Here is a 13,953-nt window from a genome sequence, read left to right as displayed (position 1 = left end):
GACGCCTGCCTGGATTTCGGATCTCCCCCGGATTTTGGGGACCCCCCTGGATTTTCTGACCCTCTCGGATTTTGGGGACCACCTGAGATTTTTTTTGGGGACCCCCTGGATTTTCGGATCCCCTCTGGATTTTGTGATTTCCTCGGATTTTTACGATCCCCCTCTGCATTTTGGGACCCCCTGGATTTGGGGGGACCCCCCTGGATTTTCTGACCCCCCCTGTGGATTTTTGGGACCCCCCCCCCCCCTGGATTTTGGGATTTCCTCTGGATTTTTGGGAACACCCCCCCCCCCCGGATTTTGGGATTTCCTCGGATTTTTTGGATCCTCCTCTGGATTTTTGGGACCCCCTCGGATTTCGGGACCCCCGTCCGGATTTGGGGACCCCCCATCCCCGCCATGGGGCTGTGGCTGTTGTGGCTCTGGGTCCCGCTGGGGCTGGCGGAGGAGGGTGAGTGCCCCCCCCGGGACCCCCAAAATTCCCCAGGGACCCCCAAACCCCCCAGGGACCCCCAAACCCCCCTGGGACCCCCGGATTTGGGGATTTGGGGCTGGGGGGGAGGGGGGTTAGGGACCGCCGGGCCCCTTTGAGGGGTTCAGATACCCCTGTAATAGGGAAGGGTCCTGACATTTGGGGGCTCTGGGGGGGGATTTGCAGTTTTGGGGGGGACATTTGGGGTTTCTGGAAGGGAATTTGGGGTTTCTGGGGGGATATTTGAGGTTTTTGGGAGACATTTGGGGTGATGCGGGCGTGTATTTGCGGGTTTTGAGGTGGATTTGGGGTCTCGGAGGGGATATTTGGGGTCCCGGGGATGGAAATTGGGGTTTGGAGGGCATATTTGGCATTTTCGGGGGGATATTTGGCGGTTTCGGCAGATATTTGGGGTTTCTAGTGGGACATTTGGGGGTTTCAGGGGATATTTGGGGTTTTTTGGAGATGCTTGGGGTTTCGGGTGGGATATTTGAGGGTTTCGGAGGTGATTTCGGGGTCTTTTTGGGCGGATCTGGGGGGTTTTTTTGGGGATATTTGAGGGTTCTGATCCCCTCTGTGCCCCCCAGAGACGCTGCTGGACACGAGGCTGGAGACGAGCGACCTGCGCTGGACGGTGCATCCGCCTGGGGAGGGACAGGTGACACACCTGGGGACACACCTGGGGACATTGGGGACACACCTGGGGACACACCTGGGGACACACCTGGGGACACACCTGGGGACATTGGGTGCATTGGGGACACCCCTGGGGACATTGGGGACATTGGGCTGGAGACAGCGACCTGCGCTGGACGGTGCATCCGCCTGGGGAGGGACAGGTGACACACCTGGGACACACCTGGGACACACCTGGGGACACCCATGGGGACATTGGGGACACGGGGCTGGGGACAGCGACCTACGCTGGACGGTGCATCCACCTGGGGAGGGACAGGTGACACACCTGGGACACCCCTGGGGACATTGGGGACACCCCTGGGGACATTGGGGACGCACCTGGGACACACCTGGGACACACCTGGGGACATTGGGGACACACCTGGGGACGTTGGGGACACACCTGGGGACATTGGGGACATTGGGGGGACAGGAGGTCACCAGCACCGCTCACCGTCTGTCCCCCCCGTCCCTCTGTCCCCCCCGTGTCCCCCTGTCCGTCTGTCCATCTGTCCGTCCGTCCGTCCGGCAGTGGGAGGAGCTGAGCGCGCTGGACGCGGAGCTGGGCGGGGCCGTTCGCACCTTCGAGGTGTGCTCGGGGCGGGGCGGGGGCGGGGCCGAGCGCGACCACGCCCCCGCGCGGGGCCGGAGCCCCGCCCAGCACAGCTGGAGCCCCGCCCAGAACAGCTGGCTCCGGTCGCGCTGGGTGCCCCGCGGCGCCGCCACCACCGTGATGGCCGAGATCCGGTTCACCGTCATGGCCTGCGACAGCCTCGGGGCGGCACCGGGGGGACCGGGGACACCGGGCAGGACACGGGCGGCGCGGGGGATACCGGACAGGGACAGCGACAGTGACAGCCTGGGGGGGACACGGGACAGCGACAGCCGGCTGGAGGGACAGGGGACACCGGGGACATTGGGGACACGGGACACTGACAGGGACAGGGACAGGGACAGGGACAGGGACAGTGACAGCCTGCCCAGGACACAGGGGACAGCTGGGGCAGCTCCAGACACACCTGGGGACACACCTGGACACGCCCCCGGGCATCCCCTTGGCAACCTCGATCTCCATGGCAACAACCCCAAATACCTCAGTCTTCATGAAAATGACCCAAAACCCATCAATCTCCGTGGAAGTGACACCAAAACTGTTGATCTCAAGGAAAAGGACCCTAAACCCCTCAATATCCATGGCAACCACCCCGAACCCCTCGATCTCCATGGAAATGACCCAAAACATGTTGGTCTCCACGGACACCACCCTGAACCCCTTGATGTCCAGGGAAAGGACCCAAAACCTATTGATCTCCATGGAAACGACCCCGAACCCCTCGATCTCCATGGAAACCACCCCGAACCCCTCGATCTCCATGGAAACAGCCCCAAACCCCTCGATCTCCATGGAAACCACCCTGAACCCCTCGGTCTGCACCCGTTCCACCCGCCGGGCCCCGCCCGCCGCGGCCGCAGCGCCCCCCGCACGTGCAAGGAGACGTTCTCGGTGTTCTACCACGAGTCGGACGCCGACACGGCCACGGCCACGTCGCCGCCCTGGATGGAGAACCCCTACGTGAAGGTGGACACGGTGGCGGCCGAGCACCTGGCGCGGCCGGGCGGGCCCCGGGGCCGCGTCAACCGCAAGGTGCTGCGGCTGGGCCCGCTGCGCCGCGCCGGCTTCTACCTGGCCTTCCAGGACCTGGGCGCCTGCATGGCGCTGCTCTCGGTGCGCCTCTTCTTCCGCCGCTGCCCCGCCGCCACCGCGCGCCTCGCCCGCTTCCCCGGCACCGTGCCCGCCGAGCTGGTGGCGCCCGTGCCCGGCGAGTGCGTGCCGGGCGCCGTGCCCGCCGCCGAGGGCACGCCGCTGATGTACTGCCGTGAGGATGGACAATGGGCCGAGCCCCCGGCGCTGGGATGCGTGTGCGGGATCGGGATGGAGCCCAGCGAGGGAACGGGGTGTCGGCGTGAGTTTGGGGCGATTTCAGCTGGTTTTGGGTGATTTATGGGGTGTTTGGGGTGTTTGAGATGGATTTGGGGTGTGGGACAGGTGCTAGGCCGAGCCACCGGCCCTGGGCTGTGTCTGTGGGATTGGGATGGAGCCGAGCGAGGGCCCGGGGTGTCGGCGTGAGTTTGGGGTGATTTAGGGGGAATTTAGGTGATTTATGGGGTGTTTGGGGTGATTTATGGTGGTTTTGGGGTGTTTGGGATGGTGTTTGGGGTGTTTTAGGTGGATTTGGGCTGTGGGACAGGTGCTAGGCCGAGCCGCCCGCCCTGGGCTGTGTCTGTGGGATTGGGATGGAGCCCAGTGAAGGAACAGGGTGTCGGCGTGAGTTTGGGGTGATTTAGGGAGAATTTGGGTGATTTATGGGGTGGTGTTTGGGGTGTTTTAGGTCGTTGGAGAGTCTCTGTGGGGTTTTTGGTGTTTTGAGGTGGTTTAGGGTGTTTTTGCTGTGGTTTTGCTGTGATTTTGCAGCGGTTTGGGGGTGTGTGGGGGTGTTTCAAGGTGTTTTGGTGTCTTGTAGGGTTTCTTGGGTGTTTTGCGGTGGTTTAGGGTGCTTTTGGTGTGTTTGGTACATTATAGCGTATTTTAGGGGCTTTTTTGGGTTATTTTAGGGTGTTTCAGGGAGTTTTTAGGGCGTTTTGGGGTGTTTTGGTGTGTTTTATGCCGTTTGGGGGTCTCTGGCCATCCCCACTGACCCCCCCCTCTCTCTGTGTGTCCCCAGCGTGTCCCCCCCAGACGTTCAAGGCGGAGCCGGGCGGGGGTCGGTGCCGGCCCTGCCCCCCCCAGAGCGAAGCCCCCTCCCCCGGGGCCGCCGGGTGCCGCTGCCGGCCGGGCTCCTACCGGGGCCACGGGGAGGGACCCGCGGAACCGTGCTCCGGTAATGGGGGCGTTTTGGGGCATTTCGGGGGGATTCGGGGTGTTTTGGGGGATTCTATCAGGCCAACGGGGAGCGACCCGCGGGACGATGCTCCGGTACCGAAACTGGGGGGATTTGGGGTGTCTTGGGGGGGGTTCTACCGGGGCAACGGGGAGGGAGCCCCGGACCCCCGCTCTGGTGATGGGACCGGGGGGATTTGGGGGGGATTCAGGGCCTTTTGGGTGGGTTTGGGGGTTCCTGGGGGGGTTTCTCCCCTGACCCCCCCCCATTGTGCCCCACAGCGCCCCCCTCGGCCCCCCGGGCCCTCCAGGCCCACGTGAACGGCTCAGGTGTCCGTCTGTCCTGGAGCGGTTTGGGGGTCTCAGAGGGGTATTTGGGGGTTCCTGAGGGGGTTTCTCCTCGGGGGGGTCCCAGGGCCTCCTGACCCCCCCATTGTGCCCCACAGCGCCCCCCTCGGCCCCCCGAGCCCTCCAGGCCCACGTGAACGGCTCCGGTGTCCGTCTGTCCTGGAGCCCCCCCCGCGCGGGGGCGGAGCGTGCGGACCTGCGGTACCACGTGACGTGCCGCGCCTGCCCCGCCCCCCGGGGCCAGGCCCCGCCCCCGCACCCCGCGTGCGGGCCCTGCGGGGGCGTGGCCTGGGCGCCGCCCCCCGACCCGCGCGGGCTGCGCGGCCAATCGGTGAGCGTGGCCGGGCTGCGGCCGGGGGTCACCTACAGCTTCCGGGTCACTGCCCGCAGCGGGGTCACGGCCCCGGGGTCGCCGCCCCCCGAGCCCCCCGCGGCCGAGATCAACGTGACGGCCGGGGCTGACGGTGAGAGAGCGAAAACACCCCAAAAACAGTGAAAATCACCGCAAAATACCCCCAAAAACCACCCCCAAAACCCCCCCGGGGTCACCGCCCCCCGAGCCCCCCGCGGCCGAGATCAACGTCACCGCCGGGGCTGACGGTGAGAGAGCGAAAACACCCCAAAAACACCCCAAAAACAGTGAAAATCACCCCAAAACCCAGCCCAAAACAGCCAAAATCACCCCAAAAATACCCCAACCTTCTCCCAAATCACCCAAACTCAGCGCAAACCACCCTAAAACCACCCAAACTTACCGCAAAAATAAATCACCCTAAAAGCTCCCCAAAACCACCCCAAAAACCCACTCAGGACCCCCAAATCCCCCCCAAATTCCCCCCCAGTCACCCCAAACCTCCCCGGACCCCCCCAAATCACCCCCAAATTCCACCTGGGACCCCCCAAATCACCCCAAAAATCCCCCAAAATAACCTAAAATCCCCCAAAATGACCCAAAATGCGCGGTTTCCCGCAGTGCCGCCGCCCGTGTTGGACGTGGTGCGGGTGGGGGGGGGGCCCGGGGGGGTCACCCTGGCCTGGCCCAGCCCCCCCCCGGCGCCCCCCGTGCTGGACTGGGAGGTGAAGGTCTACGAGAAGGTGGGCGGGGGATTTGGGGGGAAATTGGGGGATTTTGGGGTTCTTAGGGAGGTGAAGGTCTACGAGAAGGTGGGCGGGGAGTTTGGGGGGAAATTGGGGGATTTTGGGGTTCTTAGGGAGGTGAAGGTCTACGAGAAGGTGGGCGGGGGGTTTGGGGGGAAATTGGGGGATTTTGGGGGTTTTAGTGGATTTTAGGGAGGTGAAGGTCTACGAGAAGGTGGGCGGGGGCTTGGGGGGATTTGGGGGTTTATTTTGGGTGGATTTGGGGTTTTTTGAGGGTTTTTTTGGGGTGTTTGGGAGGGTTATTTGGGGTTTTTTTTGGGATGTTTAGGGGGGTTGTTTTTGTGGTTTATTTTGGGGTGGTTTTTGGGTGTTTGGGGGTTTGTTTTGGGGTATTTTTGGGGTTTATTTTGGGGTATTTTTTGGGTGTTTGGGGGGGTTATTTTGGAGGTGTTTTTGGGTTTATTTTGGCTATTTTTGGGTTTTTCGCAGGTGGGGGGCGGGGAGGGGCCCCCCCAGTTCGTGACGGTGCCGCGGCCGCGGGCGGAGCTGGGGGGGCTGCGCCGGGGGGGCCTCTACGGGGTGCGGGTCCGGGCCCGCTCCGAGGGCGGCTACGGCGACTTCGGGCCCGAGACCACGGTCAGCACCGCGGGCAGCGGTGAGACACCAAAACACCCTGAAATCACCCCAAAAACTGCCCTGAAATACCCAAAAACTGCCCTAAAACCATCCCAAAAACTGCCCTGAAATACCCTGAAAATACCCCAAAATCCACCCTGAAATACCCCCTATACCCCTGAGACCACGGTCAGCACCCCGGGCAGCGGTGAGAGACCAAAACACCCCCAAATCACCCCAAAAACTGCCCTGAAATACCCCAAAAACTGCCCTAAAACCATCCCAAAAACTGCCCTGAAATACCCCAAAAACTGCCCTGAAATACCCCAAAATTACCCCCATAACCCCCGAGACCACGGTCAGCGCCCCGGGCAGCGGTGAGACACCAAAACGCCCCCAAATCACCCCAAAAACTGCCCTGAAATACCCCAAAAACTGCCCTGAAACCTACCCAAAAACTGCCCTGAAATACCCCAAAACTGCCCTAAAACCTCCGCAATAATACCCCTAAAACCACCCCAAAGTTACCCCCAAAACACCCCTAAATCACCCCAAAAACTGCCCTGAAATACCCCAAAACCTTCCCTGAAATACCCCCAAAACTGCCCTAAAGCTTCCGCAAAAATACCCCTAAAACACCTCAAAAATACCCCCAAAATACCCCTAAAACCACCCCAAAACCTGCCCTAAAACCTACCCAAAACCTGCCGTAAAATACCCTGAAAATACCCCAAAAACTGCCCTAAAACCACCCTAAAACCTGCCCTGAATCCAACCCCAGAAACACCCTTAAAATACCTCAAAAACACCACAAGCCAACTCCAAATCCCCCCAGTTTTCACCCAAATCTCCCCAATATTCCCCAAACCCCCCAATTTCCCCCAATTTCCCCCCAATTCACCCCAATTTCCTGCTCTGTTCCCGCAGAGGGGTCCCGGGGGTCTCACCCCTTTCCCCTCCCCAATTTCCCCCGAATTCACCCCAATTTCCCCCAAATTCACCCCAATTTTCCTCTGATTTTCCCAATTTCCCCCCAATTCACCCCAATTTCCTGCTGTTCCCGCAGAGGGGACCTGGGGGGGTCCCGGGGGTCTCACCCTTTTCCCCTCCCCAATTTACCCCAAATTCACCCCAATTCACCCCAATTTTCCCAATTTCCCCCCAATTCACCCCAATTTCCCGCTCTGTTCCCGCAGAGGGGTCCCAGGGGTCTCACCCCTTTCCCCTCCCCAATTTACCCCAAATTCACCCCAATTCACCCCAATTTTCCCCCGATTTTCCCAATTTTCCCCCAATTCACCCCGATTTTCCCAATTTCCCCCAATTCACCCCAATTTTCCCAATTTCCCCCGAATTCACCCCAATTTCCCGCAGAGGGGGCCCGGGCGGGTCCCGGGGGTCTCACCCCTTTCCCCTCCCCAATTTACCCCAAATTCACCCCAATTTTCCCCCGATTTTCCCAATTTCCCCCGAATTCACCCCAATTTCCCGCAGAGGGGGCCCGGGGGGGTCCCGGGGGGGTCGTGGCCGGAGCCGCCGCCCTGGGGGGGCTCCTGGTGCTGGCGCTGCTGGGGGGGGCCCTGCTCGCCCTCAGGTGAGCGAATTTGGGGCACTTTGGGCACATTTGGGCATTTTGGGGGGATTTGAGGGGATTTTGGGGAGATTTGGGGGGAAATGGGGGGTTCTGGGGAGGGTTTGGGTGGGTTTGGGCTCCCTGGGGTTGGTTTTGGGGTGGATTTGGGTATTTTGAGATCCCTGGGGTGGATTTTTGGGTGTTTTGGGATATTTTAGGTTGGTTTTGGGTATATTGGGGTCCCTGGGGGTGTTTTGGGTTATTTAGGGGTGGTTTTGGGTATTTCGAGGTGCCTGGGGTGGATTTTGGGGTGTTTTGGGTTGTTTTTGGGGTCCCTGGGGTGGATTTTGGGATATTTTGGGGTGGTTATGGGTACTTCAAGGTCCCTGGGGTGGATTTTGGGGTGTTTTGGGTTGTTTTGGGGTGGTTTTGGGGTGGTTTTGGGTATTTTGGGGTCCCTGGGGGTGTTTTGGGTTGTTTTGGGTATTTCGAGGTGCCTGGGGTGGATTTTGGGGTGTTTTGGGTTGTTTTGGGGTGTTTTTGGGGTCCCTGGGGTGGATTTTGGGGTGTTTTGGGGTGTTTCGGGGTGTTTTTGGGGTCCCTTTGGGGTCCCCATCCCCGTGTCCCCCCCTGTCCCCGCAGGCGTTGGCGGCTCCGGGCGGAGAAGCAGCGACGGGAGCCCAACCCCGGGGGGGCCGGTAAGGAGACCCCAAAATTGTCCAAAATTATCCCCAAATGTCCCCAGAAACGTCCCCAGGTGTCCCCAGGTGTCCCCAGGTGTGACTCAGGTGTGTCCCCAGGTGGGAAGCTCTACATCGACCCCCTGACGTACGAGGACCCCGAGGTGGCGCTGAGGGATTTCGCGCAGGAGATCGACGTCACCTGCGTCACCATTGAGGAGGTCATCGGGGCAGGTGGCACCTGGGGGACACACCTGGGGACACACCTGGGGACACACCTGGGGGGACACACCTGGGGGGGGACACACCTGGGGGGACACACCTGGGGGACACACCTGGGGACACACCTGGGGGACACACCTGGGGGACACACCTGGGGACACACCTGGGGGGGACACACCTGGGGACACACCTGGGGGGGGACACACCTGGGGGGGACACACCTGGGGACACACCTGGGGACACACCTGGGGACACACCTGGGGGACACACCTGGGGGGACACACCTGGGGGGACACCTGGGAGGACACACCTGGGGGGACACACCTGGGGGGGGACACACCTGGGGGGGGACACACCTGGGGGGACACACCTGGGGGGGACACACCTGAGGGACACACCTGGGGACACACCTGGGGGGGGGGACACACCTGGAGACAGCTGGGGGTCCAGTTTGGGGGGATTTGGGGCGTTTTGGAGGGTCCTCACCTGCCCCAGGTGAGTTTGGCGAGGTGTGGGTGGGATTTTGGGTGCGTTTATCCATACTTTGGGTATTTTTGGGTACATTTCCCTGTATTACCTGTCCGCAGGTGAGTTTGGCGAGGTGTGGGTGGGATTTTGAGTGCATTTATCAGGATTTTGGGTACATTTACCCCCATTACCTGTGCGCAGGTGAGTTTGGCGAGGTGTGGGTGGGATTTTGGGTATATTTTGGGTACATTGGTGTGATTTACCTGTGCGCAGGTGAGTTTGGCGAGGTGTGGCGCGGGCGCCTGTCGCTGCCCGGCCAGCCCGAGGCCGAGGTGGCCGTGAAGACGCTCAAGGGCGGCGCGGGGGAGCGGCAGCGCCGGGAGTTCCTGCGGGAGGCGGCGCGAATGGCGCAGTTCCTGCACCCCAACGTGCTGCGGCTGCGCGGCGTGGTCAGCGCGGGGAGCCCCGCCATGATCGTCACCGAGTTCCTGCTCCACGGGGCGTTGGACGCCTTCCTCAGGGTGGGGACACCGAGGGGACACTGGGGGTGTCAGGGGCATTGGGGACATTGGGGACACTGGGGCGTGGTCAGCGCGGGGAGCCCCGCCATGATCGTCACCGAGTTCCTGCTCCACGGGGCGTTGGATGCATTCCTCAGGGTGGGGACACCGAGGGGACACTGGGGGTGTCAGGGGCATTGGGGACATTGGTGACATCGGGGGGATTGGGGCGTGGTCAGCGCGGGGAGCCCCGCCATGATCGTCACCGAGTTCCTGCTCCACGGGGCGTTGGATGCATTCCTCAGGGTGGGGACACTGGGGACATTGGGGACATTGGGGACATTGGGGGTGTCAGGGACATTGGGGACATTGGGGACATTGGGGGTGTCAGGGGCATCGGGGACATTGAGGGGACATTGGGGACATTGGGGGCATTGGGGACAATGGGGACACCTGGGGGACATCGGGGACATTGAGGGGACATCGGGGACATTGAGGGGACATCGGGGACATTGGGGGGATTGGGGGTGTCAGAGGCATTGGGGACACTGGGGACATTGGGGGCATTGAGGACACCTGGGGGACATTGGGAGGTTCAGGGGGATTGGGGACAATGGGGACATCGGGGACGTTGGGGGTGTCAGGGGCATTGGGGACATTGAGGGGACATTGGGGACATTGAGGGGACATTGGGTCATGCTCTCTGCTCTCCAGGACCCTGAGGGGACCCTGTCCCCTCTTCAGCTGGTGGCCACGCTCTGTGATGGTGGCCACGCTCTGTGATGGTGACCACGCTCTGTGTGTGATGTCCCCGCGATGTCCCCACGCCCTGAGTGTCCCCGCGATGTCCCTTTGTCCCCTCAGGGCCGGGAGGGGACGCTGTCCCCGCTGCAGCTGGTGGCCATGCTGCGCGGCATCGCGGCCGGCATGCGCTACCTGGCCGAGGCCGGCTTCGTGCACCGCGACCTGGCGGCCAGGAACATCCTGGTGGACGCGCACCTGGTCTGCAAGGTGGGTTTGGGGCGATTTGGGGGGATTTTGGGGGATTTTGGGGCAATTCTGGTGGGTTTGGAACATCCTGGTGGACACACACCTGGTCTGCAAGGTGGGTTTGGGGCGATTTGGGGGGATTTTGGGCGATTTTGGGGGATTTTGGGGTAACTCTGGTGGGTTTGGAACACCCTGGTGGACGCGCACTTGGTCTGCAAGGTGGGTTTGGGGCGATTTGGGGGGATTTTGGGGCAATTCTGGTGGGTTTGGAACACCCTGGTGGACGCACACCTGGTCTGCAAGGTGGGAGGGTTTGGGGGGATTTTGGGGCAATTTTGGGCTGTTTTGGGGCACTCTGTTGCTTTTTGGGGTGTGGAACCCCCCTCGGGACGCTCACCTGTCCCCAGGTGTCCGACTTTGGGCTGTCGCGGGCGCTGGACGGGGACAGGGACAACGACCCCACCTACACCAGCTCCCTGGTGAGACCCCCGGGACCCCAGACCCGCGGTTTTGGGGCGATTCCGGCGGGTTTGGGGGCAGTTTGGTGGGGTTTGGAGGGGTTGAGAAGGTTTTGGGGCGATTCCAGCGGGTTTGGGGTTTCCCAGAGGGTTTTTAGCATTTCCTGGGGATTTTTGAGGTTTCCCAGGTGGCTCTGGCGTTTCCTGGGAGGGATTTTGGGGTTTCCCAGGGGTTTTTGTGGTTTCCCGGAGGTTTTTGGGCTTTCCCAGGGGGAATTTGGGGTTTTCCAGAAGATTTGAGGTTTCCTGGGTGAATTCTTTGTTTCCTGGGCAGGTTTGGGGTTTCCTGGGGGTTTTTTTGGGGTTTCACAGGGGCTTTTGAGGTTTCCCAGGGAGGACCTGGGGATTCCCAGGCAGTATTTGGGCTTTCCTGGTGGTTTTGGGGGGGTTCCTGGGTTTTTTGAGGGTTTCCCAGGGTTTTTTTTTTTTGCGTTTCCTGGGGGTTTTGGCATTTCCTGCGGATTTTGGTGTTTCCCGGGGGTTTTTGGGGTTCCCATGATGGATTTTGGGGTCCCCTGATGGATTTTGGGGGTCCCCTGATGGATTCTGGGGTCCCCTGATGGATTTTGGGGTCCCCTGATGGACCCTGGGCCCCGGTCAGGGCGGGAAGATACCGATCCGCTGGACGGCGCCCGAGGCCATCGCGTTCCGCACCTTCACCTCGGCCAGCGACGCCTGGAGCTACGGCATCGTCATGTGGGAGGTGCTGAGCTTCGGGGAGCGCCCCTACTGGGACATGTCCAACCAGGACGTGAGTTATCCACAACTCTGGGACCCCAAAAACCCCCCCAAAAAACCCCCCAAATCCCTAAAACCCCCAAATCAGCACAAAATCACCCCAAAAACGGGTTCCTGAGGAGGTGCTGAGCTTCGGGGAGAAACCCTACTGGGACATGTCCAACCAGGACGTGAGTTATCCAAAACTCTGGGACCCCCAGATCTTCCTGAAAGCCCCAAATGGCCCCAAAACCCCCTCACCTGTGCAGGTGATCACCGCCATTGAGCAGGATTGTTATCAATGTTATAAATGCCCCATTTACCTGTCCCTCACCTGTCCCTCACCTGTCCCCTTTACCTGTCCCAGGTGATCACCGCCATCGAGCAGGATTGTTATCAATGTTATAAATGCCCCATTTACCTGTCCCTCACCTGTCCCTCACCTGTCCCCTTTACCTGTCCCAGGTGATCACTGCCATCGAGCAGGATTGTTACCAATGTTATAAATGCCCCACTCACCTGTCCCCTTTACCTGTCCCAGGTGATCAACGCCATCGAGCAGGATTACCGGCTGCCGCCGCCGCCGCGCTGCCCGCCCGCGCTGCACCGGCTGATGCTGCAGTGCTGGCAGCGCGAGCGCCACGCCCGCCCCACCTTCCCGCACCTGGTGCGCGCCCTGGACCGGCTCATCCGGCACCCGCAGAGCCTGCGCAGGTGAGGGGGGCACACCTGGGCACACCTGGGTGCGTTGGGGGCACACCTGGGCACCCCTGGGCACACCTGGGTGTGTTGGGGGCACACCTGGGCGCGTTGGGGGCACACCTGGGCACCCCTGGGTGCGTTGGGGGCACACCTGGGCACACCTGGGTGCATTGGGGGCACACCTGGGCACACCTGGGTGCGTTGGGAGCACACCTGGGTGCGTTGGGGGCTCATCCGGCACCCGCAGAGCCTGCGCAGGTGAGGGGGGCACACCTGGGTGGGAGGGGAAGGTGGGAGAGAGCACCTGGATGCGTTGTGGGGAGAGGTCTTGGCACACCTGAATTAATTGGGCGTGGTCCCAGCACACCTGGATTAACTGGGCGTGGTCCCAGCACACCTGAGTTCACGGGGGGGTCTCGCCACCCCTGATTTTGGGCAGGGGGTCTCCGGCTCGTGGCTCTGACCCCTCCCCTCTCTCCCCGCAGCCCCTCCCCCTCCTGCCTGGAGCCCGCCCCCCCCAAGGCCGAGCCCACCCCAAGCCCCCCCTCGGGGGGGCACCTGGAGCCCCTCGGGGTCACCGGGCTGGAGCTGCTGCCCCACCTGAGCAGAGAGTATGGGGAAATGGGGGGAAATGGGGGGCACGGGGGGCTTTGGGGGGCACGGGGGGCATTGGGGGGAATGGGGGGCACGGGGGGCATTGGGGGCATTGCGGGGCATTGGGGGCATTGGGGGGATATGGAGGGGATGGGGGGACAGTGGGAGTTGGGGGGCCATGGTGGCACCAGGGGGTCGGGGGGGTCATGGGGGGCACAGGGACCCCGCAGTGACCCCCGTGTCCCCATCAGGGACCTGCTGCGCATGGGGGTGACGCTGCCGGGGCAGCAGAGCCCCCCCAAAGGGGACCCCCAGTGCTGACACCGCCCCCGGCCACGCCCACGGCAAGATGGCCGCCGGGGAGAGGCGCCAAGGGATGCAGATGGATGGGGGAGCAAGATGGCTGCCAGGACAAGATGGCTGCCAGGAGTCTATGGCCACTAGGGACAATATGGCCGCTGGGGGCAATATGGCTGCCAATCCAATATGGCCACCAGAGCAACATGGCTGCCAATCCAATATGGCCACCAGAACAACATGGCTGCCAATCTAATGTGGCTGCCAGGGACAATATGGCTGCAATTCTAATGTGGCCACCAATCCAATATGGCTGCCCATTCAATATGGCTACCAGGACAACATGGCTGCCATTCCAACATGGTCTCCAATCCAACATGGCTGCCTTTCCAATATGGCTGCCAGGACAATAAAGCTCCACCCACCAATGACTCATGGGTGGGGCAATCTCAGGGGTGGAGCCTGTGTGGGCGTGGCCACCAATGGGCATGGACATAAATGGGTGTGGTCGTTGATGGGCGTGGCCTCATTGCTTTTATTGTCCCAATGCCGGTCACGGCCAATAAACGTGGTTGATGCAAATGAGGGGGCGTGGCTGTGCCC

The 13,953-nt window shown here is 61.7% G+C and overlaps 1 protein-coding gene across 2 annotated transcripts; it reads left to right on the top strand.

Annotated features, from left to right (window-relative positions):
• Nucleotides 1–316: 316 nt before the first annotated feature.
• EPHB4 (EPH receptor B4) lies at nucleotides 317–13,932 on the top strand. 2 transcript variants are annotated; one of them, XM_074531550.1, is made up of 17 exons: nucleotides 317–451; nucleotides 1,060–1,130; nucleotides 1,683–3,114; nucleotides 3,874–4,029; nucleotides 4,475–4,840; nucleotides 5,350–5,471; nucleotides 5,964–6,129; nucleotides 7,584–7,683; nucleotides 8,305–8,360; nucleotides 8,463–8,576; nucleotides 9,306–9,553; nucleotides 10,397–10,543; nucleotides 10,930–11,001; nucleotides 11,642–11,791; nucleotides 12,299–12,471; nucleotides 12,945–13,070; nucleotides 13,305–13,932. In XM_074531550.1, exons 1-17 carry the CDS (start codon nucleotides 400–402, stop codon nucleotides 13,372–13,374), a joined length of 3,621 nt encoding a protein of 1,206 aa, XP_074387651.1. In that variant the 5' UTR covers nucleotides 317–399; the 3' UTR covers nucleotides 13,375–13,932. The 2 variants fall into 2 exon arrangements, with proteins under 2 accessions (XP_074387651.1, XP_074387652.1); XM_074531551.1 differs by lacking the exon at nucleotides 4,475–4,840.
• Nucleotides 13,933–13,953: the final 21 nt, after the last annotated feature.

This window comes from Zonotrichia albicollis, chromosome 36 (genome assembly GCF_047830755.1).
Source record: "Zonotrichia albicollis isolate bZonAlb1 chromosome 36, bZonAlb1.hap1, whole genome shotgun sequence".
Lineage (NCBI taxonomy): Eukaryota > Metazoa > Chordata > Aves > Passeriformes > Passerellidae > Zonotrichia > Zonotrichia albicollis.
This window is presented reverse-complemented; position numbering and strand designations above follow the sequence as displayed.

What these genes read in the sequence shown, in the direction of transcription:
- EPHB4 (XM_074531550.1), top strand. Translation starts at nt 400, where the DNA reads ATGGGGCTGTGGCTGTTGTGGCTCTGGGTCCCGCTGGGGCTGGCGGAG. An exon ending in CGTGACGGCCGGGGCTGACG is followed by an intron (nt 4,841 to 5,349) that starts GTGAGAGAGCGA and finishes GGTTTCCCGCAG; the next exon opens with TGCCGCCGCCCGTGTTGGAC. An exon ending in CCACCTACACCAGCTCCCTG is followed by an intron (nt 11,002 to 11,641) that starts GTGAGACCCCCG and finishes GGCCCCGGTCAG; the next exon opens with GGCGGGAAGATACCGATCCG.